Source organism: Ictalurus punctatus, chromosome 23 (assembly GCF_001660625.3).
Source record: "Ictalurus punctatus breed USDA103 chromosome 23, Coco_2.0, whole genome shotgun sequence".
Classification (NCBI taxonomy): domain Eukaryota; kingdom Metazoa; phylum Chordata; class Actinopteri; order Siluriformes; family Ictaluridae; genus Ictalurus; species Ictalurus punctatus.
The window spans coordinates 19,173,741-19,199,584 of NC_030438.2; the positions used below are offsets into that span (position 1 = coordinate 19,173,741).

The 25,844-nt window shown below is 44.2% G+C and overlaps 1 protein-coding gene across 3 annotated transcripts; it reads left to right on the top strand.

Annotated features, from left to right (window-relative positions):
- Positions 1-1,338: 1,338 nt before the first annotated feature.
- On the top strand, positions 1,339-24,341 carry ntrk1 (neurotrophic tyrosine kinase, receptor, type 1). 3 transcript variants are annotated; one of them, XM_017453618.3, is made up of 17 exons: positions 1,339-2,382; positions 5,509-5,583; positions 5,923-5,994; positions 9,189-9,257; positions 9,663-9,814; positions 9,895-10,037; positions 10,520-10,658; positions 13,233-13,565; positions 14,422-14,439; positions 14,542-14,603; positions 14,695-14,797; positions 15,414-15,563; positions 15,644-15,774; positions 16,767-16,939; positions 19,047-19,287; positions 19,435-19,593; positions 22,435-24,341. In XM_017453618.3, the coding sequence occupies exons 1-17, from the start codon at positions 2,195-2,197 to the stop codon at positions 22,618-22,620; spliced, it is 2,394 nt and encodes a 797-aa protein (XP_017309107.1). In that variant the 5' UTR covers positions 1,339-2,194; the 3' UTR covers positions 22,621-24,341. The 3 variants fall into 3 exon arrangements, with proteins under 3 accessions (XP_017309107.1, XP_017309106.1, XP_017309105.1); XM_017453617.3 differs by having other exon boundaries at positions 14,545-14,603; positions 15,399-15,563; XM_017453616.3 differs by having other exon boundaries at positions 1,342-2,382; positions 15,399-15,563.
- Positions 24,342-25,844: the final 1,503 nt, after the last annotated feature.

Here is a 25,844-nt window from a genome sequence, read left to right on the forward strand (position 1 = left end):
TGTTCCAACACGACAAACGGCGGTTTTTTTTGTTTGTTTTGTTTTTTTGCTCTTATCAACTTTAAGAGAGGAAAAACGAGAGGTTCCTGAGGGAAGTGCTGTGGCGTAAGTGAGAAGATGTTTCATAGATGTTGCACAACATTGAGTGTAACTATAAATGGATAAAAATGCGAAACTATCACATCAGGTGTGGGCGTGATTTTCAAACTCGGTCGCTACAGAAGCAAAGTTTTTTATTATTTTTTTAATTCGTATACAGCACGTTCGCCTCACACCTCCAGGGTCGGGGGTCAGATTCCCACCGTGGCCCTGTGTGTGTGGAGTTTGCGTGTTCTCCCCGTGCTGCGGGGGTTTCCTCCGGGTACTCCGGTTTCCTCCTCCAGTCCAAACACATGCACGGTAGGCTGATCGGCGTGTCTAAAGTGTCCGTAGTGTATGAACGGGTGTGTGAGTGTGTATATGATCGTGCCCTGCGATGGATTGACACCCTGTCCGGGGTGTACCCCGCCTCGTGCCCCATGCCCCCTGGGATAGACTCCATGTTCCCCCTGACCCTGAAAAGGATAAAGCGGTATAGAAGATGGATGGATGGATAATTCGTATACTTTTATTTATTAAATACGTTATATTAAAGACGACGTAAAATGGAAGTTCGGAGACGCTTTTCTTCAGAAACGTGACATGTTTTCCGTTTGGAAATGGTACAGATGGGACGCTCAATGGTGACAGCCAATGGTAAACAAGCAGAGGGGATTATTACAACAGGTCAAATCTAAAGAGAAGACGTTCGAGAATGGACGAATAATGTGTGGGATTTAAGTTCATTCGAAACCGGTCGCACGCTGACACGGCTCATCACATGATGAGGTGAAATGCTTGAAGACCATAAAAATCTCCATCATGTGAAGAATTGCCAGTCCGTACAGATCATAAAGAACAGCAAGGGTTTCGTTAAAAAATAATGAATTCAATTTTATTTATTTCTTTTTTGAAGGATGCCTCTTGCCATTTAAGTTATTTCTGAACCAGCCAGGGAAGGTCTGTGAGGGAAAAAAAAAAGAAGAAGAAGAAATAAATCAATGGCTGACTGAAGCTGGGTATAAAGAGGTAAACAACTTGGCAATAATAATAATTCTGCAAGGAGCCAGATGTGTGAAATGGGCTTAAAAGCTTTTTTTTTCCTGAGCTCCTGCTTTGAAGGTGCTGAAAAGATCTTTTCAGACTCTTAAAGACGGTGTTTTAGGATAACAGCCCTGAACGCCACAGTAGATGGTTTTGTACTTCGTGCGTCTGTCGTTGGGACAGAACGTGAGGAAGGACCAGCGCCGTGTCCCGAACCCGACACAGAAAAAGGGCAATTCAGCTTCGGTAATTGTGGTCGGCGCACTATGACCTTACTCTCGTGTGTATGGCCAGGGGGACAGACGGGGGTTGGGCTCGACGTTTATTCCTAGAAGAGATTCTGGGAGAAAAAAAAAGTCTGTGTCTCAAGGACAAAAGCCCGTGTATGTTAGGTTTGAGTGTGCAGTTGTTTTTTATTGGACAAAAAAAAACAAAAAAAACAACCCAGCACCAAAACAAGGTCCGGTTACGTCTTCATCGATGTGGGGATTTGTGTGTAAACTGGAGATATTTCATAAACCTGATGAGGCTTTTCATCTCTCAGCAATTCATTTTGGAGCATCTTCATCGTTTGATGTTTCGGCCTCGGATGTTTGGACATCTCCTAGCGATAAATCCGACCATTAACTCGTCTGTTCTCTGATCCTTCACTTCCTCCCTCCAACAGGTGTTGGCCTTGCTCTCGATCCCGTCCACCTGCAGCACCGTTCGGTCTTCTGGCCAGCTTCCGCTCATGTCCTGGAGGTGTCTGATGACCACGGCACTCTGTCTATCTGTTCTCCACTCGACCCCCACCGCCACCTCTTCTCTCGCCTCTCCCCTTTCACACCCCGCCAGCTAATGGACTGCCTTGCCCCTCCCCTGACATCCCTCTCTCCATCTCTGACTCTGAAGCAGTGAGGAGAGAAGAGGAGAGGCGAGGAAAAGGAGAGGAAGCAGCAGCACTGTTCCCACTGTTCCCACAGGCCCTTGCCTCACTGCTGCTCCAGTGGCTCAATAACTACCTCACAAGCCAAGAGATCCCGTCGTCCAGCTCGCTGGTGAAGAGAACCGAGGGCAGGTCACACTCACCATGGCTGGCAGGGCCGTGCGCCAGGTGGCCTTGGCTCTGTCCCTGATGCTCAGCCTGGCAGCAGGAGCTTGGGTCGGCTGCCCCGGGGCCTGCCGCTGTTCCTTCGCCATGCTCCAGTGCTTGGAAGAGGACGGCATCAACAACATCCCGGTGCTGGCACAGCAGGACAGTGAGAACGTCACAGAAATGTGAGTTGGGTTTGGGAGAAAAAAGTTTGATTGTCCGGTCTAGGGTTCTCAGTATGTTTGTTGCACGCTGTTGATGTGTTTCCTTCGCTTTTGACAAAGTATCGCACGGTGTTCGATCGAGGTACTCGACCCGCATGCATTTCCATTACGAGATATCCCAGACCTTCTAGAAAGGTTTTACGGATCTGCTCATCAGTCAAAGAGTTTCCGTTTAAGAAAGTCCATTACGTAGAGTTCAGACTCGTTAGAAACGGGAAGAAAACAGAACCAGTCTGAAACATACCGCTAACCTTAACTTTATTCGGGACTTTACTCTTCAGTACACTGCACTCTTGTCGAACCGTCTTCCAAATGTTGTGTCATAACCGCTTGGGATTTGACATTTCCTGCATGATTTGGACCTGTGGTTCATCCTGTGGTGTCATTGCACTTAGATTTGGGTAAACATCTCAGAGATGTTGCTTCCTTAATAGGAGCTTCCATTCGTGTGGGGGGCCGGAGAGGGGTTTACTGGAATACTTTTTTAAGGAATGTAAATTCAGTGCATTTCCTGTCCTGGTCATTAAGAGCCTCGGCGTTGCTGACATTCTGGACCCGTTATCTCAAATAAAAATGCTGCGTCTTTAAACACTGATAAGAGAACTTTGGCAAGGTCTTCAGACTCATGCAATAATATACAAGAAGGTATAAAGGAGTCTGTGCAACTTTGCGCTACATCATCGAGCCAGTCATTTCTGGTTCTCCAAACGCTCTCTTCATGATTTATTATTATTATTATTATTATTATTATTATTATTATTAGAAAAACAGGTAGCTACCCAGGTTTCCGTGAACCCTATCCTATCAGTATGACCATACAGTGTTTCCTCGAGCTCTTTCACGATGTGTTTACACGGAACGCTTGTACTCGTGAAACAAAAGCCATTTTCTATATTAGTAAGACGCAGGGACATAACTTTTGCCGGGAAGAGAAGCATTACCTCACTACCATCAAACGAGGAGCCATTACCTCCAAAGCAGCAGCAGAAATTCATCATGCATCATGTTATAAATTCAATTCTGCGAATCGCCGACAAATGCCGAGAACAATAGATGAAATATTACCCACTTGACTCAATCAAATAAGCGAGGGTGGTTCAAGATCCTCGTCCCACCTCCCCTGTAATCACGTTACGAGCCCGATGGCTCAATCAGACACAAAATAAATATGTGCTGGTGCTCTGGACTGCGTCGCACAGTGGAGGACCGAGAGCGAAACCCGTTCGGGACGATCCGTATTACCGTGTTTACGTGTTGTCCCGGTTATAATAAGTCTTCTTCTTCTTCGTTTCTTCATCCATCGAGTCGTATCTATGCCAATCGTTTCGATTCCGAGTCGCAAACAGGCGTCTGGAAATACTGCATAAAAGATGAAGATTCCCTTAATTGAGAATACGATAGGTAACCCGAGCGTGCACTGGGGCAGCATTCGATACCTTCGCTGTTTTCCTGCCATTTCCACTGCTGTAGACTAGATTTATTTATTTATTTATAATTAGTTTTGTGGTTGTACATACTCTGGTCCGGTTTGACTATCAGTTTAGAGTGTACTCTAAAACGTATTGAGTGACACACGATCCTCTAATCTTTATATAGCAGGGAAAGATAACAAAAAGAAGCAGAGCTAATACTTCGATTTAAAAAATTTTTTAAAAAAATGTTCTCAGATATACAGTTAAGCAAAAATAAATAAATAAATAAATAAATAAATAAATGAAATCATTAGTAACCTATGAATAGTTGTAAGAGTCTCTGAGACGTGATTTTAACCAAACTGTAGTGTAACGTCACGATTCGGACCTGAAGCCGATCTCTGATTAGATACGACATGTCGTACCGTTAAAGGAAAATAATCCTTGACGGCGTGGTGTGTTTACTGTTTACGTTACTGTTGACACCCCGAACTCGGTTATTTTCCTATAACCGCACATCACACAGCGATCTGATGAAGATTACGTTTTTTTTTTTGCATGTCGTACGTCTCGTTTATTTATAGTTACGAACAATTCACGAGTCAGTTCCAGTTCTCACTTACGTTATAGCAGCTGTAAACAGTCGTTCCTTCCCCGGCCCTCTCTTTATATTTTCTCTCCCTCTCTCGTTACCTGGACGATCAACGACACGATGTGTTTATGTCTTGTGATAGTTTTTGTGTTCACGAGTCCCTTGTTTTGTCCTGAGCAGTTAAACTCCCCACTGTTCTTCAGAGAAATCCTCCAGGTCCTGCACATTCTTTACTTTTCCGGCATCTTCTGCATATCCGAGCCCCTTTCCATCAGCGTTTATATGATGTTCAGATCCATCTTTTCACACCGAGGACGACCGAGGGACTCGTACACGACTGTTACAAAAGGTGCGAACGTCCACTGATGCTCGAGAAGGCAACATAATACATTAAGAGCCGTGGGGGTGTAAACTTTTGAACAGGATGATCGGTGTAAATTATTATTTTATTTAAAGATCTTTTTTTTTTTCCATTTAGCCCCGCCCTTCAGAAGCTACATGAGATATTTACATGTTTCCCACATGACAAAATAACAACAATTTACACCGATCATCCTGTTCAAAAGTTTACACCCCCCTGGCTCGTAATGTATCGTGTCGCCTTCTCGAGCATCAGTGGACGTTTGCACCTTTTGTAATAATCCAGGTAACGACACAGGGTAGTAAGAATCGAGCGTGTGTAAACTTTTGAACCGGTCCGTTTGTGTAAATCCAGTTATTATCGTGTCTTGTGGACTATAACCTAAACGTCTGTTATGTGAAATAGCGTATTCTGGGCGGGACTCGATTTAAAATACGAAACACAATTTTAACGATTCCTTGTATTTTTAAAAAAAAAAAAAAATTTCAATTATTAACATTCATCAGATTCTGCTAGGGGTATGTAAATATACGAGCATGACCTGTACAAGTCCCTGTGATTGAGTGGTAACTATAGACCTGCTGTTACAGAAAATACCTCCTGACCAATCAGAATCCAGAATTCAGCAGCGCTGCGGTATAACGCGTGATACAGTATGAGAAAGTAAAAATAAATAGACGATCTGTCCGTAACGTCTTTTCATCACGTCTCGACACGTGCAGCTACATCGAGAACCAGCCGAACCTGGAGAAGATCACAGACGTGGACTTCGTTAACTATCGAGAGCTGAAGAACCTGTGAGTATTTAACGGATCGTGTAAAAATCTCTGCACGTTAGCTGGAAAACATACGTGTTGATTCACCGTAACGTCGGACGGCGGTGTCAGCAGGGTCATTATGTATGTTTTAGTGTATTATTTTCAGATTCAAATAAATAAATAAAGACTCAACATGTAGCTAAGAATGTTTTCTGGTTGTTTGGCCCATCGGGTCATGAAACGATTAGCCTGACTTATGAGATTAGAACTAATCAGGCGTGATGTACGACTTTGTCTAAAGATATGATCATCGACTGGCTGTCGGACCACCCTTCACCCTGTGTGTGTGTGTGTGTGTGTGTGTGGTTTTCCTTCCAGCACAGTTACAGACTGCGGCTTGTTCCTCATCTCCAATAAAGCCTTCCAATCCAACTTAAAGCTGCAATATGTGTGAGTATATATATATATATATTTATATATTTCTCCCGCCATCTCCTCGTTTGTAAGTGTCAGCCATCGCTGGTCGCTGCTTTTTGACAGAACTGCTGATTGTCGTCTTCGGATCAGGTGACAAAACCACAGAAGCGTTATCAGAACCGCTCGGCGCTTAAACGACGGCGCGGAATACGCCGTCCGATCGCAGGAGCTAGGACTCGAGATGCGTCACTGAGGACCGATGACCGAATGAGAAGGGATTTGTAATCAAATTCACACCAAGAAGGATTAAACCAAGGTGTGTTCATGGGGGATTTGTTGAAAATGATCCTTGTAAATTATAACACCTTTAAAAATAATCATAATAATAATAATAATAATAATAATAATAATAATAATAGCAAATCCTGAAGCGTTTTATTTCTCTTATACCGCAGCAATTTTCCAACAGTTACAATTTCCTCTTCATTAAACAACAACACGTCGTACTTTTTAGCCATTTACAGTTACATTTAATGCTGTGGAACGTCCGGAAAACGCCATTTCGACCCAATTTGTCGTCTTTACCTGCACCTGACTGTCCGAAAGCTCCGACACCGGAGACTCCTTCCTTAACAAAAAAAAACATCTCCTTACGGATAAACATATAGATTACGCACGTTTTTAAAAATCCGTTTACAAGGAGCGTCCGCCGTACGAGCCCCTGTGTACGTATGAGCCGTTACTACGGAAACGCTAAGGTATCGGAACGAACGCGTGGATATAAACCGAAACTCATAACGCGGCACGTTTTGACCAATCAGAACGCAGAATTCAGCAGTCGTCGGGTTGTCGTCTAACCCTGCGTTTGCAGAACTGAATTCCTGCGCTCGGATTTGAGAAGACGACACGAGCCCTGTTATTACGTGAAATGAATTCAAAGGACCGGGCAGAACCGGAGAAAGACCGGTCTGAAGAATAAGAGCTGGTTGTTTTCGAGTTCAGAGGTCACGCTGTTGGGGAAACACGTGTAATCGGAGGCGGCTTCGTGTCGGCTGTGACCCTTATCGCCACCATCTTGTAGTCTTTGCCTCGTTGCCTGTGCGACATGCTTGGTGTTGTTGACGGGGGCGATAGCGGTCAAGGAGGAGGCGCTGGCGTGGGATTTGGGGAGCCGGTGGCGAGCATGGAGATGAGGAGGAGGGGGACGAAATCGGATCCGACATCCAGCAGTCACCTTTTACTCGCTCACTTTGGCGTCTTATTGACAGCTGATGCATAATAAATACACTCCACTAAGGGTCCATTATGACTCAATCAATATTTCACAGAGCGATGTGTAGTGGGAGCAGATGTGTCTCTAAGATCAGAGGCGAGGCAGAGAGCGAGAGAGAGAGAGAGAGAGCGAGAGAGAGAGAGATTTGGAATGCTCAAGGCTAAAGAGATGGATAATACAATATATAACATACTAACAGAGCAGGAATACAGTACGTGTTCTGTTTTATTCGTCCGATCTCTCGGAATTCTCGCCACGTTAATAATCGCATCTCAAACCGTCGACAAGTGTGCTTCCTAACAATACTAAGTGGCAGCTGCTATCCCCGCCCCCCTCGTGCCCTCCCCATGGCAATGCAGAGGAATCGAGCCGGTAATAGATAGGCCCTGATGGCTCACCCATCTGACGTGAACTTTTGGCGACGGGGAAAACAAATATTTGAACCCCTGCTGGCCCCCATTAGTCCCGCCACAGAGAATCTGTATCCCTCAAGTGTCCCGCATCCCGAAAGCCGTCACTTGCTGTCATTTTGGCCTTTGTTTTCATCTGACAAGCCTCTGGCCTCCTCGTAGACACAGACTGTGAAGCAAAAGGGATTTTCAACTCATAACTGGCAGCAAGGGTAAATATAAGGCAGCGCTCACGCTTGTTTTCACAGGAAGAGTTATATCATCTATAAATCATTACAGTGGAGCTTTCAAAGTTGAAAAATGTTCAAAAAGAAAAAACGTTTATGAAGCACGCTAGCAAAGAGTTACTATATGGAGGGGAAGTGAGAAAATCAAACATGGAGGACAAAGTGCTGGTTAAAATGGAGTCTTGCTAGTGAGCGAATATTGAACTAATATAACAACATGTCTTGACTTTTTTTTTTATTTCATTTTTTAAAAAATCTTCCTGCCATTTTCATAATTTGGTCGTGGCTAATTCCAACCCACTAGCCAACTTCCTCTGAGACACATGAAGCCAACAGTATCCGCCCGCTTCTCCATGCACGAGCTCACAAAGGTCCATGATTGGCTAGGATCATTGCGATTGACAGGGGAGTGGGAGTATGACCCCGCCCCCACCCCATAGAGAGGTAGCAGACTGATTCTCTTCATTTTCTACGTTACAGTGAAGGCAAACAACCTCCGAACACCGATCTTTACTTCATCTCCATTGCTGATAATAATAACTCTAATCTAGACAGCCAGCTAGAGTTAGTTAGTTAGTTAGTTAGTTAGTTGACACGAGCTAGGACTGGGCGGTGGGAAGAGTGTTACTATGGTTACAGTGTGTAGTTTTTCATATCCGCCCAATAAGCACTCCAAGCAGAAATTTCCGCAGGGACCCTTTACATCCTACGATTCTCGTGGTGTAATAAAGCTAAGCGTCGGTGTAGAAGTTAACATGGGAAGTAGTTACTCAAAAAATTATACGTACGTTCTTGTTTTCGTAGCCTGTTTGGCCTGCTTGGTATCCGCCAAGTCACACTGCTTAATCAGGATGCACGACCACGCTACTGAGAAATCACTCACCTCGATTACTCACCTCTATATTTAATTAGAACTGCGGCGTACCTCTGTCTGACGTCATACCCTGGATTCTCACGACATCCGATGGATCATAGTAATCACAACACCGTCAGTCCATTTGTAAGTTCACCGTGATCAAATAAAATCCGTTTGTCGCCCGGCTATACTCACAACTCGATCGAAGTGTGGGTGTAACCCGACAGCTCGAGGGGCGGAGCTCGAACGGCAAGTCGCAGTAACTCTGTCGAAAGCAAGGTGATTCGAGACACGTGGTGTATTTACAAATTTGCAAATGCCGTCGTGATGGGGAGAAGGATGTACGATGCATGACTTTTGCGGTCAGCGTTGACGTTAGCAGAGGATCGCTCACGCTTAACGCTTTGATGGCTCAAATGTTTTCTGTGGTGTTTTCTCACGCTTTTTCTCGGATCGCACAGGAACCTGGCCTCAAACTCGCTCATGCACATCGGCTGGAAGGTCTTCCACTCGCTTCCTCTGCAGAACCTGTGAGTGCAATCTTAAACTTCATCAAGAGTCCTTCAGTGGTTCTTTGGGTATTTAAGAGTCTAGCAAACCTGAGGAGATTTTGGGAAGGAGAACGTTGTAGGATACTACAGAGCTCCGTTTGTGTTGTGTTTCTTTAGACTCCTCGAGGTGAAGGTGTGGTCTGTACTGTCTTTGTAATGTCTTTTGTTCTGAAGCATTTACGAACACTTGATTAGCCAAAGAACCCGAAAGGAACTCTCTTTCTAACCGTGTATATTTGTATATTTTCTCCATCGATCAATAAATAGAGAATCCTCTTGGAACCTTTCTGATGGCAGGTTCCTGAAAGTGTGACGAATAACACACGTCCATCGTGTTATCCAACATGTATCAAAGCAAGAATAAACCATTCTTTACGTTCTCAGGGTTCTGAGGCATAACCCTCTTACTTGCTCGTGTGGCCTGTACTGGCTTCAGGAGTGGCAGAAGATGAAGCGGGTCGACATCGACAGCCAACAGAGCTGCTGGTACAACGGCAGCAGCGTCCGGCTCAACAGATTCGTGATGGAGAACTGCAGTAAGTGCACGTGTTAGGAGGAAAACCTGGATTTACGTCTTGATTTACGACGTCTCCAACACCAGTCTCCTGTTGTTCAGGTGTCCCTGAGGTGTCCATCAATGCTCCAGTACTCACCATTAAGGAGGGTGGAGATCTGACGTTCGAGTGCCAGGTCAGCGGCGTTCCAGTGCCGAGTATCAGATGGAGGACGGAGGGCCTTAATTCCAGTTTTATTCTGCAGGTACAGTGCAATGTTTCTAGGAAGGTTTACAGTCGTCGATGGCATTTGACATTTTTTCAATCAATAAAAAAAAAGACAACCATTTCCTGTTTGGATTGCTGTTGGATAGAAAGAATCGCACGTCGTGGAACGTTCACGAAACAAGTTAGAGTTCCAGTTCTCACTTACGTTACAGCAGCTATAAAAGTTACAGATTTACCTCCGAGTGTTACAAAGCTCCGACACTGGAGACTCCTTCCAAAAAATCGTTCAATTGTGTTCTATTGTGTTGTTTCGAGGGATGTAATCCAATATGGCGTCTCATGGGGGGGTAAAACGGCAAGCTCTGCACGTGAAGTCATCTCCATACGAACGTTTCCATAATCAATCGCAAAATGTCACATGGGAAGAGTACGCAAGAAATTTGACTCCATAATCAGTGTAAGTTCATGCTATTACTCAGTCTCTTAACTGCCATTATAAGTGTGTGTGTGTGTGTGTAGCGTGGGATCTGGGGCTCCACTTTGGAGCTGGTGCTTCACCTGTTAAATGTGTCGAATGCGGACAACCTGCACAATCTCACCTGTGAGGCGGAGAACGAAGCGGGCCCAGGAGAGGCGATGGTACAGCTCAACATCGAGTGTAAGTTCTATTAAGTCTCTGAACTCTGCACTGCTTGGACAACCAAAACCGAATCTGAATCCGGTTTATTTACCAGCTACATTACAATAGACACCCTTCTAGATGTTTCGCAATCAGGTATTGTCACACCTAGTGGTCAAAAATGGGTACGGCAACAAGCGCTAATAAACAGAGGCCCAACGGGGCTGGAATCACGCTGCCCCGACGTTCAGCGGAGGAGCAGCAGACAGGAACGTTAATGACAGGGTTGCCAGATGTGTAATTTCCCCCCGAACAAATTGCGCCAGTTTACAAAAATACCGCCGGGGTCTTATTCTATAGCAAATAAATGGAATGAAACAAACAAACAAAGGTAAAGCGTAAGAACAAGTAGCGTGTCCATGATGTACACAACCAAGATATATTCAAAATACGGGAAGGGAAAGGGGGATTTAGCGAGTGGGTGATGTCTGTATAATAGAAATGAGTGCGCACCACAGTGACCTTGTTTCCCACATAAAGGCTTTCTGTGTGGAGATGTAGTCAGGCCGGACATTTTGCACTCTGCATGACTGTATGTTCTCTGGATAGTTAAGCGTAATAGCCTGCGGACTTCATTTTGTTTCAGGTTATGCCTATTATTAACGTCGTCCTGCTACACCGTAATCTATAATCATGAGCCTCTGCTGAACACAAGCGTGTGAAACGGAAAGCGTTTTAGGATTTAATCGCAGCTTGTGAATATGTAGATACAAACAGGATGTATGACATGCATCCTTATCGCCGCAACGAACAGAGTTAAGCGTTAATGATAACTTAATAATGTTTACAGTGAAACGGATCGTTATCACCTCCTGTTTGGAAAGAAGGACAAATGTATGACCGTCATGGGAGTGATAATGACTGGCAGGGAAATGGGACGATAACTGTCGTCTGATCTTATTTGTCCTGTGCTAATGGACCTCTCTCACCCAGCCCCCTCACAGTCCAGAAACATAATTGTGAGGATTGATTGGCAGGCACTAAGCACGTTAGCTGCTAATCATGCTAGCCTAATGGGCTGTGTCTCGTTAACAGCCTGGGCTTAATTACTGCCTAACAGCCGGACCGGATTCGACTCGGTAGAATTGTACAACTCCTTTCAGCGCCGTTAGTTCCACCTCTCATCTTTTCCCGGGACTGATGAGGGATATTGTATTATAACTCCTTTAGCTTCAGTGCTCACGCGTGTTCGCGAACGCTGCGAATCCTTTTGCCATACGACACAGCTGGCTGTGTTTCTTCCTTGCAAAGCACTTTTTTAGGAGACAGGGTCACAGGTTAAGAGCAGAGGAACGGGCCGCGAGCGTCAGCATGTTCCTCGCCGATACGAGAAAGATTTCCGGCATCTTACATCCGCTCGGCGTCCAGGTGCTCCTTGCGGTTAGTTTCCCTAAAACAGGCTGAGATTCATTATTCATGACAGGTCAACAGGTTTAGAGTGTAGACGGAGTCTATTGATTGATGGGGAAATTATGACACAGCTTCTGAGAAAGCGTTACCATGCTAGCATTCCCGAATTAGCCTTGTTACGTTTGCGTATCACAGAATTAGCCGGAGATGTGGTTATATTGAATAAATCTACATGGATAAGTCTGTGATAGTACTACGAGGGTTCTAAATCATCCATTTTGAAGCACAAGCTGTCAGTAATGTCGACGTTTAGCTTACAATAAATGAAAAAAAAGCAGGAAATATTTAGTTGACTAATTAAAACGGCTTCTAAATCTTTCTTAATATATTAGTAGGAATTTGGATCCTCTTGTTCACACCAATCTGACCAATCAGAATCCAGAATACAACAGCACCGCCCTATAATTAGCATCAGCACATGAATGAAACTTTTAAATGAATATTTAACAGATATGCAAATATCTCGACTCCACTGCGTTCTAGACATTGAAGCTTTGCCTGTTTTATTATGAAGTAATGATTGAAATGAATGCTTCATTATGAAGGTTTTAACCGTTTATACCTCACTAGTAATGCGAGGTACACGATGTATTTGAAACATCAGACGATGACGATTCGTTATTCGATCATTAATTAAACATGAGCTAGTAAGATACATATTAAAATCGGTTTATTAACCTAGTTTCTTACCTGTACACTTTATTATTAATAAAAACATATCGAACGACTTTTGAACCTCATATAATAGTTACTCACTGTATAAAAGTGTTTATTAATCGGTTTATCGAGCTTACGCCGTGATTATTATTTAATCGATCATTAGTCAATCGTTACGTATTAATCAGTCAACTATTAATCGTATTAATGACTTCGCTGTGAACAGTAAACATACTTGATTGTTGGTACAACATTTAAAATGCAATATATGGATCATTACGTAAGCTTTAGTGAGGTTTAATGAGTAAACTATTGCTTTTAGTTGGTGTTTTAATCCCGCACTATTAATAAAAGACAGGATTGATGTATTTTGAAGCTTATACGACAATTATTCATTCGTTATTCATTAAGCAAATGAGTTATTATTTTGTTTTGTTTTTTTAATGGGTTTTTTTCCCGAACGTTGCGCCTCCGTCTCTCCTCCAGTCCCGGGGAGGATCCTGTTCTTGAACCCGCCGGAGCCGCAGCATCACTGGTGCATCCCCTTCGCCGTGGACGGCAATCCAGCACCGAGCATCAGGTGGCTGTACAACAACATGCCACTGATGGAGACCCTGTACACCTACACGCAGCTCATCCCGGACTCGGACGACGGTTCCGTCCAACACGGCTGCCTCTTCCTCAACAAGCCCACTCACCTCAACAACGGCAACTACACACTCTTCGTGGAGAACACGCTGGGCCGAGCCCAGGCCACGGTCAGCGGCAAGTTCATGGAAAACCCGTTTGACCCCTTCGACCCTGAAGGCATAATCCCTGGTGAGAACATGAGGAGCTTGTTATAGGAGAGAAATGTGCTAAACGCGCTAAAGTCAACGTTTGTCCATGAAAATACTCAAACGCACGATCGTTCACTCTTCTTATAATCTATATAAGCTCATCTATAAATCTGAATCGTTTTCTTAAATTCCCCATTTTTACATTTAAGCAAAGAGAATTTAGTAAAGTCATAATTGATGGGCGGGGCTATGCACCCAGGTAGTGATCTCATTAAATAAAGGCAATCGTATGCAAATTATAATAGCGGATGATGATGATGATGATGATGATGATGACGTGGCTAATCATTGACCGTTAGCCCCGAAGCCTATGCGCTATATCATCCAGATAGCAAACGTAGCTAATATTAGTAACGGAAAAAGATCGATAAAATCACGTAATTGTAACAAAACCATGGTCGTCGCTATGGTAACGTTGTGTTTCGTGCAACGTGGAAAGTGAGATTATTTCGAATATTTTTTTTACAAACGGCGCACTCAGTTTATTATCTTTCTTTTAACCGTCTTTACTACTTGCAAATGTTCAAGCTTCGGCATTTCATACCTTTATTAGACAATCGGCTCTTTTTTTTATGTTCGTGTGCATTCGCGGGTCTGTTTTGAAGGGAAAAAGTAAGCCTTTTGTTTTCTTAATGAACTGAAATTACAGTAATCAAAGCAGACCTAATCAGTTAAAGCACTTACCCTTGAGAACGGTACCTGAGAATGTGAAAATGGCATTTTAACCCTTTCGGATTAGAGCATAATTTTATATATATATTTAAAACTCAAAGGATAATCATCTCTCTCTCTCTCTCTCTCTCTCTCTCTCTCTCTCTCTCTCTGACACATGCCAGTGCTAACCAGTGACCCAAGTAAGTCCTCTAAAATCCACTTTCCTAATTCTACTCCATTACGTTTGACTCCTTTGTGTTAGATAATAGATCCCCATTCGCACTCGGTAACGTCTCTTTCAGCAGCGCCTACCAACCAGTCGAGCGATGGCGTGACGGAGAACCTGGAAAACCGGCTGTTCGGGGTAAGAACGTGACGGATACGGGTTCTGGCGGACGGTTGAACGCGTCCGTCGTGGTAGAACTCATCGCCGCGTTGTGTTTGTGCCTTTGCAGGTGTCTGTCGCTGTGGGTCTCGCTGTATTCGCTTGCAAGTTCCTGATCATAATGGTGTTGGTGATCAATAAGTGCGGGCAACACTCCAAGTTCGGCATCCATCGTAAGTCTGGGGGTCCAGTGTAAAAAAATCCCATCGTTATTAGTGAATAAATGGCACACACATACGTCACACTACCTCTGTGTTGTACTGTTAGAGGAAAATAATCAACAGCAGCGCGGTGTGACGACGCAGGCTTACTGCGAGCACGTTCGAGTCGATTATTTTCTCATAACAGGGCACCCCGATGCGTTTTGTTCCTCGTACACCACAGCAACTTGCCAACAACTACGGCCCTGGGTCGATTAAATGAAGGCGTGTTGTACCGTTAACCCGTTTATAGTCCATGCGGGATGTTGTAAAAGCCATCACAGCTTTACTTCTGACTCATACAATGCGCTTAAACTGGAGACTCCTTCCATAAACATGACATAAAGTGTCTCCACGCAGAACACTCCACCGTATCGATATGAACGACCGCACGTGTTTACGTTCAGGACGTTACGACAGAAACGATCAGGGCTTGCTGTGCGAGAAAACGAATCGACGAGCCAGAACGTAACACACGGCGACGGCATGTAGAGATCAATCGGGAACACACCATCCCGGGGTCTAAAACGCTTTCTTTTCTCTTCTTTTCCTGATCCCGTGTTTGTGTTAACAGGCTCGTCTGTTCTAGGGAAGGAAGACGACTTGGCCGTCTCGCTTCGCTTCATGAACTTCGGCACGAGTCCTCCTTCCTCGGACGAAGGCATGCTGGACCCCGGGCTCTCCAGCTTTGTGGAGAACCCGCAGTACTTCTGCGGCATCATCAAAGACAAGGACATGTGTAAGTGGATGCGTTTCCTCTAGCGCGTTTCTGCTTTTCTTGCTTCTGAGAAACGTGACGTGAGGAGTGAATCGTTGCAGGTGTGCAGCACATTAAGAGGCAGGACATCATGCTGAAGTGGGAGCTGGGCGAAGGAGCTTTCGGGAAGGTTTATTTAGCCGAGTGTGCTAACCTCTGTCCCGACACCGACAAGATGCTGGTGGCCATAAAGGTACGACGACTCAGTGCAGACGCCGTTTCCAAAAAAATTAAAAATCTTGCACCGACACACCGTCTCTGACGCTCAGTACGAGGAGACGCAAGTACGCATCCATGGGTCATACGACCGAGAGCAAACGTTAATACAACCCACCCCCCCGCCCCACCCCACTCCTCAGATGTGTTGCAGAATGAAGAAATGTCAAAAATTTATATATATATACACGAATACGCTGCTATAAATAAAATGTATTCTTCAGTTCTCTCTACCAAGAGGGCGTACAAACTAAATATCATATCATGTTTTATATGTGGAATAAACACTTGCTATCTGGTGTAGTACTACAGTCGTACTCATGCAAGACTTCACAAGCATACACGAACATGACAGGAACTATACAGTTGAGTGCAAAAGTTTGTACCCCCCATTCTCTCTCTGTGAGTATATATATATATATATATATATATATATATATATATATATATATATATATATATATATAACGGAGAGAGAGAGAGTGCTTTAATGTTTTGCTATCAAAATAATGTTAAAACATCACAGCAGCAGAGTCTCAGTCAGCGGTTCTCTTTATACGCAAGCTCAAAAGTTTGCATCCCCTTTCACAATAAATCATGATAAATCATGGGAGATTCCTGCGAGCGCTCGGGTTAACAGTGAAAGGGATCAAACAGTATCGAATAATGGTCATTTTATAAAAGTGGATTTAAAAAGATATCAAAGGACAGTGAAAACGATCGTTTGGAGATGGAAGAAGACGCGAAGACATGGGAAGAGAGTGAAAGAAATTCTTATTATACACGTTCGGACTGCCGTTGCGACTTGCACTGAGAGTAGAAACCCTCTCATTTTAATGTCTTGTCGTTCATTCGTTCGTTTAGGAAGGGTGTGCAAACTTTTGCTCTCAACCGATAATCCAGGAATAGTTGGTCAGATATCCGTGACCATATCGGCAAGGCAGGTTCCTGACTGTTTTTCTCGTGTAGACGCTGAAGGACGCTAACGAGTCGACTCGGCAGGACTTCCAGCGCGAGGCCGAGCTCCTGACCGTGCTCCAGCATGAGCACATCGTCCGCTTCTACGGAGTGTGCACTGACGGAGAACCTCTCGCCATGGTGTTCGAGTACATGCGGCACGGCGACCTAAACCGCTTCCTCAGGTCAGTGGCGCGAGGCTCGGCGTCAAAATGTGACCGCGAAAAGACCTGCGGCCGTCAGATCCCACTACTTCACCACGAAAACCGAACTGACCAAGCTAATAATCTAAACGTAGCTAGCGTATATCCCTTTAATCCTCACAAAATGATGCGGTTTCTTCTAATGCATAAGGTCATACGGTTTAAGCGTTCATGAAAGATGGTCCTATTACTTTTCCCTCCGGCTGATCTTGACAGACAGCGCGCGATGTTCTTCGGCGAATTTCACCGACCTTCCGCGTAAAAAAAAAACACCCCTGAATAGCTGCCAGCCGTATAGAATATAAAACCATTAGCGAGTACTCTAATAGATCTTAAGTACGGCAAGTGGTTAGTTAAAGGAGACAAAGCCTCCATCAAGGAACATGTCGAAAGTACTTTTTAGGACGGTCTATTAAAATATATTTGGACCTGTCACAATCACAAAGGAATCACGGTAATGGTGCAATTTTCCCAGCTCACAGAATCGAAAAAAAAAAAAAAAAAAAAGTTACCGTCAATCTTAGACCTAATCTTTAACTTTATCTGCATGTACAAGTGGGTTCATCCCATCCAGATTTCAGCACTCAGTCTCGAAAGCTTCCGTACGAGTTGGTTCATCCCAATTTCAAAGAGTTCCTGGCCCCCTAAAGACGTCGGCACCAAGCGCCACGGCTACGCATAGAGGAGCACTGTACGCTCCGTCCGAGCTGCATTCATCTCTCAAACATGATGAAAAGCGTGAGTCTGGTGGACGCTGGTGGGAAATGAAGAGACCATATGTCCAGCACAGAGGAGTCTCATTGCACTCAATGTCCAGTGCGCAAAGATCTAGTCTGCCAGGTGGTCCTGAGGCCAGATTGGGAGTGGGGGGGACACATGCTGTTGAGGAGGTGGAAATCTCATTTGGAGTAGACAGTCCATGGATGGAGTCTCCAGGCTGTGCAACAGCTGCTATTCTCCTGCCACCTGCCTTATAAACGAATAGTAATGGCATTGGGGGACCTCTGAAGAACAAGGGAAAGGCCAGCAAGTGACAGCATGGATAGGGAATAATAGTAGGATGGATGGAGATACTGCGGAAAGGGGCGGGGTGGGGGTGGGGTGGGGTGGGGGGGCTTTTTTCAGTCTGCTCAGCAACTCTATAACATTAACGAGTTAGGGAAAGTCAGAATGGGGTTCGGTAGGAGGTTCCCCATCGTGATGGATTCTAAAATATGAAAAGTCTATCAGAAGGCGCACGCTCGGTCAGGATTGTGATGAATCTGCTCGTCGAGGAGTAGCTTTACTGTGCCGTTACGTTTTGTATGCTTCAATCCGCCAAATTTAAGACCGTAATGCAAGAATACTTACTTTTAAATGAGGTTACCGTTCAGTTCTGTATCTGGCATGAAGCAACGCTGATTCCAGCAGGAGGTCATTCGGCCAACGCTCGTATCTAAAGCCACGTCCTGTGGTAAATTGCCATGTCGCTTGAGCAGATCTGCAGAAATAAACGCCATGCATCTGGAAGGTGCAATACCAGTATAAATACTGGGGGGCGGTATAGCACCGTGTGGCACGCTATCTGCAACTGAGCAAACAAACTAGCACTGGGTCTCAATTTTTAAAAAAAAAAAACTTCGCATGTAGTCTTCAAACCTACTGAAAGGTCAGTCTGAAACATTTTAAACTCGAAAACATGATGGACAGGGAGGTTTCGTCTCTGACGTGAAATCAAGTGGATGTTCCTTTTGATCCCCCGAATATACGTAAAGTACGCAGGTGAGTGTGTGAACAACGGCATGCGTGAAATATAAAATAGGCAGTACAACTAAGACAGGATACAACTGAGCAGTGGAACGTTAAGAGTCTTGCCCAACCACAACGTTGGTGGTGCTGGGATTTGAACTCACAGCCTTCTGATCATTCGCCCAAAACCTGACCCCCTAAGCGTCAGAGCACTTCCTGTTATTCCAAAAATCACTGATTCAGTGCAACCCTTGGAGTTAAGACATACCAAGAACATTGGATATCATTAATATTATCTGTGGATCGTCTATTAAGAACCTCCAATGGATCGCACATGCTGATCTTCATCTTCTTCACGCAGGGCTCATGGTCCGGATGCTCGGATCCTGGACGAGGTGAAGATGCCACCGATGGGTCAGCTGACCCTGCTGCAGATGCTCCAGATAGCAGCCCAGATCGCCTCTGGTATGGTATACCTGGCCTCACTCCACTTCGTGCACAGAGACCTGGCAACCAGAAACTGCCTGGTCGGTGAAGGTCTCGTGGTGAAGATCGGCGACTTCGGCATGTCCAGAGACATCTACAGCACTGATTACTACAGGGTCGGTTCCCGTTCCCGTTCCCGTTCATCTCTGCTGTTTGTTTATTAGATGAAATTGCTTGCCTTGTCTCTACTTCAGAGTTCCTCAAAGGTTCCTCAGGTGTTTTGTTTATATATTATTCATGGTCTCTCATTACTCATGTCTCAGGTTGGTGGAAGAACCATGCTACCTATTCGTTGGATGCCTCCTGAGAGTATCATGTACAGAAAGTTCACCACAGAGAGTGACATCTGGAGTTTTGGGGTGGTTCTGTGGGAGATCTTCACCTACGGAAAACAGCCGTGGTATCAGCTGTCCAACAGCGAGGTACACCATGGAAACATACAGAAGGGTCTAGAACTCTGGGGAAAACCTGTATATTTTCCTGTATATTATTGCATTATTATAATGTATTCATTCTTTAGTTATTCTTTCTAGGGGAGATGTGAGTAAAAATGAATTGCAGGGTGCCAATAATAATAATCATAAGATTTATAAAAAAATTTTTGTTTAAAAAAACAACACGCTTACTCATCTTTAAGCGCAAAACTACTATAGACACATATGTGCTTCTTTTTTAATAAGGGTGCCAATATTTTATCTGTACATCAGTCTTTAACCCTTCTCTCCGGCTTGATTTCTTCTCAAATCGACCCGAAATGTGATTGTAATGACACCTTTTAACCTTTGCGCCGCTTTCCTACGCCTCCTAAGTGCCAGGTAGAGATACGAACGAAAAATAAAAACGATACGCAGTCGCGAAAATATAATCGCTAAATAACTAGCGCGAGGTGGATTATTGACGTTTTCGAAGCGGAGATTGTCACGATGGGAACGCACGGGTGTGTAAACACGCCGTGGTCGAGGGGAATCGAGGGACGCCTTTGAACACTCGTGGTGGAGGAAACGTTGCGTATTAGGCTGGAATGCTTCGCGTGGAACTGCGTTTTTTGTTGTTTTTTTTTTAACAGGAAAGAACAACAGGGATGTGAGGTACAAACACAAGCCCTCGAACGTGATCAGTCGGCGCTCTTATGGACTCAGAAACAGAACAATCGATGGATTTATCGGTATTATGAACAGTCCAGACCTCTCAGATTAAAGACCGAGAAGTGGACTGTACGTGCGACCGCAACTGCAGCATTACGGGAGAGAAGCCTCTCTTCTTTCAAGATCAGGGTGGATCGCTTTTCCCGTTTGCTCGATTTTTATCCGATTAGACCAGATCTTCACCCTGGGCCGACGTCGCCTAACCTCGTTAACCTAATCCTCGCCGGCTCATAACGGACAGGGGTAATTATAGGGAGTGTAATTGGAAGGGTCGTAGATAGAACGCCCGTGACTTTCCATGCAGAATTTCAGAAGGGTCAATGCGAATCTTTGTTAATTCATCCGAGTGATTGATAGGCCGTTTGGGCATGATGTAGTGGACTGCTGATGGAAGACTACTACACCATTCAATTACTCAGGACACAACGCCTACGGGGTGGGTGGGAAGGACGTTCGCTCGAAAATCACCAGCTCTGGAACTTTCCACCGTGACACTGATCAACGCAGGAATGACGCCTGAGGAACTCTCGCCTTAGACGACACGACGCGCAGACCCGCGTTTGCCCGAACTCGTATTAAAAGCCGAGTTTTATTTCCGACACCGCGAGAAAAATAAAAAATAACGAGCGAAAATATATTAGACTCGGATGGATCTACTATTCCCTGTTATGAAGATCCCAATAAACTAAATATAAGACTATTAAACCTATTTCAAGCTTGACATAGCCTGGTTGCCAGATAATTTTGCTCATTTTAAGTATTTGTTTATTTTTTAGAAAGAAGCAAAATGATCTGCTGCTAGAAAAAAAAAAAATCTAACTAAATTAGTAAAAGTGTAAAGAAATAGGATCAATCACGTTATATTTGTTTTTATTGTAATGTTTTAATAGGAAATAAATTTCGTTTAAGTTTAGTAGTGTACTTATGTACTGTTCAACATACATGGCCAACGCTCGAAGAGAAAAAAAAAAACACCTTAGCGAGCGACGAGGTATTAAATATAGTCCGATTTATACAGTGTTTACTGTTAAAAGATCACAGTTACCAAATATACGATTATTAAATGTATTTCTTATTAAGACTTACTAATATGTTCCTAATTTCAAGTTTAAAACTTTCTCATTCTCGTAGCTAATAGTTTTGCTTCTTTCTAGAAATGAACGCTTCAGATTTGCCGGCGGGTCAAGACTATTTCAAGCTTGAAATCGGTAAAAATTGACAGAAATAGGTTTAATAATCTTATATTTTCTTTGTTGTAATCTTATACTAAGAAATATTAGATGGTTTCTGATTATATTCATCATATTTTTGCCAATATGTAAACATTTTTTTTTAATATATTTTTGCATCGAATCGTTTCTGTAACGCTTTCCTTTGACTTTTGGAAAGTGTGCACTCTACTCCTTGGGAACGTCATAAAGATGTTTTACTTAGAACCCTCTCTGAGAACCTTAGAACCTTTAAGGCTTTCCCCAAAAAGACAAACTGAAGCACAATTATACTGGAAAAAAGTGACTAAATTCTACCGTTCTTTATCGCTGCGTCGGAACCATTGTAACGCGTCTTACCGACGGACCCGGGACTTATATCCGTAACCGCACCTCGTCCCCGAAAGTAGGAGGAGTTACTCTGGGGGTCATCGAGCATGAATAGTAAAACGACGAAACAATTGTGAAACCCTTTCACTCGATGTTAAATGGCTGAATATGCCGACGTGAAAGTAAACCGGGGCAGACGTTCACTCGACGGCTGGACGCACGGCCAAAAACGCATCCGAGGGCGCCAATACTTTAACCTGTAGTGAACGTACAGAGGAGTTTGAGTGCAAACATTACCTCAAGTGAGAGTGTCATGAATTTACTGTGGCTGGATCTGAAATGTCTCTCTGTATTATACGTAAGGGTGCTAGGTGGGGCGTTTATTATTTTATGTCCTACGTAGCGAGCGGACAGCGTGAATGGGAAGCCATGTTGGATTTGGATTAGAAAAATGGTGGATTGTGGGAATAAGTGTAAGATTAAGAAGCTACGCTGCGATAAGGAAATAAATAAAAACTGAATCAAACATTAAATGTCGAGGAGACCCTGAATGTAGACTGAAGGTTTGCGTCGTGTGCAGGCGATCGAGTGCATCACGCAGGGCCGGGAGTTGGAGCGGCCGCGGACGTGTCCTAAAGAGGTCCACCAGCTCATGCAGGGGTGCTGGCAGAGAGAACCGCAACAACGTCTCGTCATCAAGGAAGTCTACAACCGCCTCGTAGCCCTGGTCAAGAACCCTCCGGTCTACCTGGACATCCTGGAGTGAAACGGATCTGCGAAGGGACGGCCGGAGGTTCGGGTCAAAGGGACAAATTTGCGCTGAGAAAGAGAGACAAGGGGACGGAAGAAGATCCAGGAGTCCCTCGTTCCGTGTTCGGTCCAACTGAGCGTCCATCAGGACTTTTGGGAAGGACAACGTTGGCGAGAACATTTCATATCTCCATTATAACTCCTCCCACTTTTAATAAATCAGGAAATTGAATCGAGTCAAACCGAGCCTGTCGCTGACGCTAGCGGGAGAAGGTCGGATTTATTTTAACGCCAGCGACAGGAACGTAATCGCCCCTGTATGTCATCTCTGTCTTTTTTTTTTGTTGTCGTTGTGTGTTTTATAAGTACGCAGTGTCGTGCCAAGTCGATTGCGTCAGAATGTTCACATGCCCCTTGTCTTGCAGTCGTGAATAATCTCTGTATTCTATAGAAACGTGTTATGAGTGCACTGAAATCGCATGTACTGGACTTTCCTTATTCTTAAACAGCACCACACCTCCCCCGACCCATTTCTAATCACGTCCATTTTATTCCATTTACAGCATTCACAGCTACACACACACACGCATACACACGCATACACACGCATACACACGCATACACACGCATACACACACACACACACAGTTACACACGCATACACACACATACACACACATACACACACACATACACACACACATACACACACACATACACACACACATACACACACACATACACACACACATACACACACACATACACACATACACACACATACACACACACATACACACACACATACACACACACATACACACACACATACACACACATACACACACACACACACACACAGTTACACACACACACAGTTACACACACACAGTTACACACACACAGTTACACACACACACACACAGTTACACACACACACACACACACGCACACAGACACACGCACACAGACACACGCACACAGACACACGCACACAGTTACACGCACACACACACACACACAGTTACACACACACACACACACACACAGTTACACACACACACACACACACACACAGTTACACACACACACAGTTACACACACACAGTTACACACACAGTTACACACACACACACACACACGCACACAGACACACGCACACAGACACACGCACACAGACACACGCACACAGTTACACGCACACACACACACACAGTTACACACACACACACACACAGTTACACACACACACACACACAGTTACACACACACACACACACACACACACGCACACAGACACACGCACACAGACACACGCACACAGACACACGCACACAGTTACACGCACACACACACACACACAGTTACACACACACACACACACACACAGTTACACACACACATACACACATACACACAGTTACACACACACAGTTACACATACACACACAGTTACACACACACACGTACACATACACAGTTACACACACATACACACAGTTACACACACACACACACACACACACACACAGAATGATGTGGATGGTGTAAAAAGTTGAATGTCTGTTCTACAGTTTGTACGTTGACTTTTTTCCTCTGCATTTATTTTCCTTCGTAAGTTAATCTCCTCCTGTGTGGTTAATCGGCTCCACTGAAACTCTGTATATAGAACGCTAACCGTGTCACGATGCTAATCCGGCGGAAACGGACAATAAACTGACAAACAGGCTTGAAGAAGAGCGTAAAGAGCGCCGCTGGTCTTCTACACAGAACTGACAGCACTGATGCTAACCGGCCGCTTGGCAAAAGCAGACCGTCACTCACCGCAGCATCGTGAGCCCTTCTTCAGCCGCGTTAACCGCAGCCTGCGGCGCTCGTGTCGACGGAAAGAGGAGGGAAACGGTTCACGGATCGGGAGCGCGTCCGTTTCGGCGCCGGCGTTTCTCATTATTACACAAATAAATATTACAGTTCGAATAAAGCTGTTGGTGCCGGCGCATGCTGAACGGGGCATCATATTCAACTCCAATCCCAATGAAGCATCTTCTTCCACTAAAACACACACACACACACACACACACACACACACACACACACACACACACACACAGAGGACACTCACTAAATGCTAATTAAAAGCAGTCAGCTGATGATGTTTGTGCTTTTCCAGCTCACTAAAGAGCTCGTTAAGTCTCTTAATAAAAGTAAAGAGCGAACCAAAAACCTGACAAAAATCTGACAAAACTCTATTTTTATATTATTTTATAACATTTATAAACATTTATGCTCTTTTAAAAAAAAAAAAAAAAAAAAAAAAAAAATCATAAAACTGCTAAAACTGTTCCTACAATCCCGCTCCTATTTCAGCTTCAGTCTCAAGCTCCATGGTCAGTTTCTTCTTTTTAAACGCTTGACGTTGAGTGCAAAAGTTTGTGCACCCTTAGGACAAAATAAAGACAAGGACATTTTCATTATTGCAACAAGACATTTAGTGTTTCAGTGTTCATAGATTTAAAAAAAAAGAAAAGAAAAAGAAAGTGTATCATCAGTAAAGTTAAAGAAACGGTGCGATTGTGTATCTTAAGATATTAATCGTTTAAGAAATTTAAAAAAAAACAACCAGAAACGTGATATCATTCAACAATCTTTGTAAATGTCAGAAATATTCTCCGAGATGTTTTCACCTTTAGAACTGGACCCAAGCCGTCGTCTTGTCGAAGCCACAATTTATTACTGTTTTGAATTTATTTATTTATTTATTTATTTATTAGCATCTTTGGAATAGTTCATTTTATTACATTTTCTTGAAAATGTTCATTTGTGTCATTTTAAAAGTATTTAGCTCCAGAGATCAATCCCTTTTTGTTTGTTTTTTCAGTCAGAAATCAGATTATTTAAATTCTGTAAGTTGTGAGGTCGGACCTCCGTGGATCGGACTCGTTTGTCCAGAACATCGAACAGACGGCGATCGGACTGAGGTCTGGGGAACTCGGAGGCCGAGTCGAGACCTTGAACTCTTTATGTTCCTCAGACGGTTCCTGAACAGTTTCTGCTGCTGGAGGAGGACACTGATGTTAGGGGATCTGTTCCCATGAAGGGGTGTAGTCGGGCTGTAACAGTGTTTAGGAAGGTGGAGCGTGTCAGAGGAACATCTACAGGAACTCCAGGGTGAAAGGTTTCCCAGCGGAACACTGCTCAGAGCAGCTCACTGCCATGCGTCGTGGGTTCTGACTCCTCAGC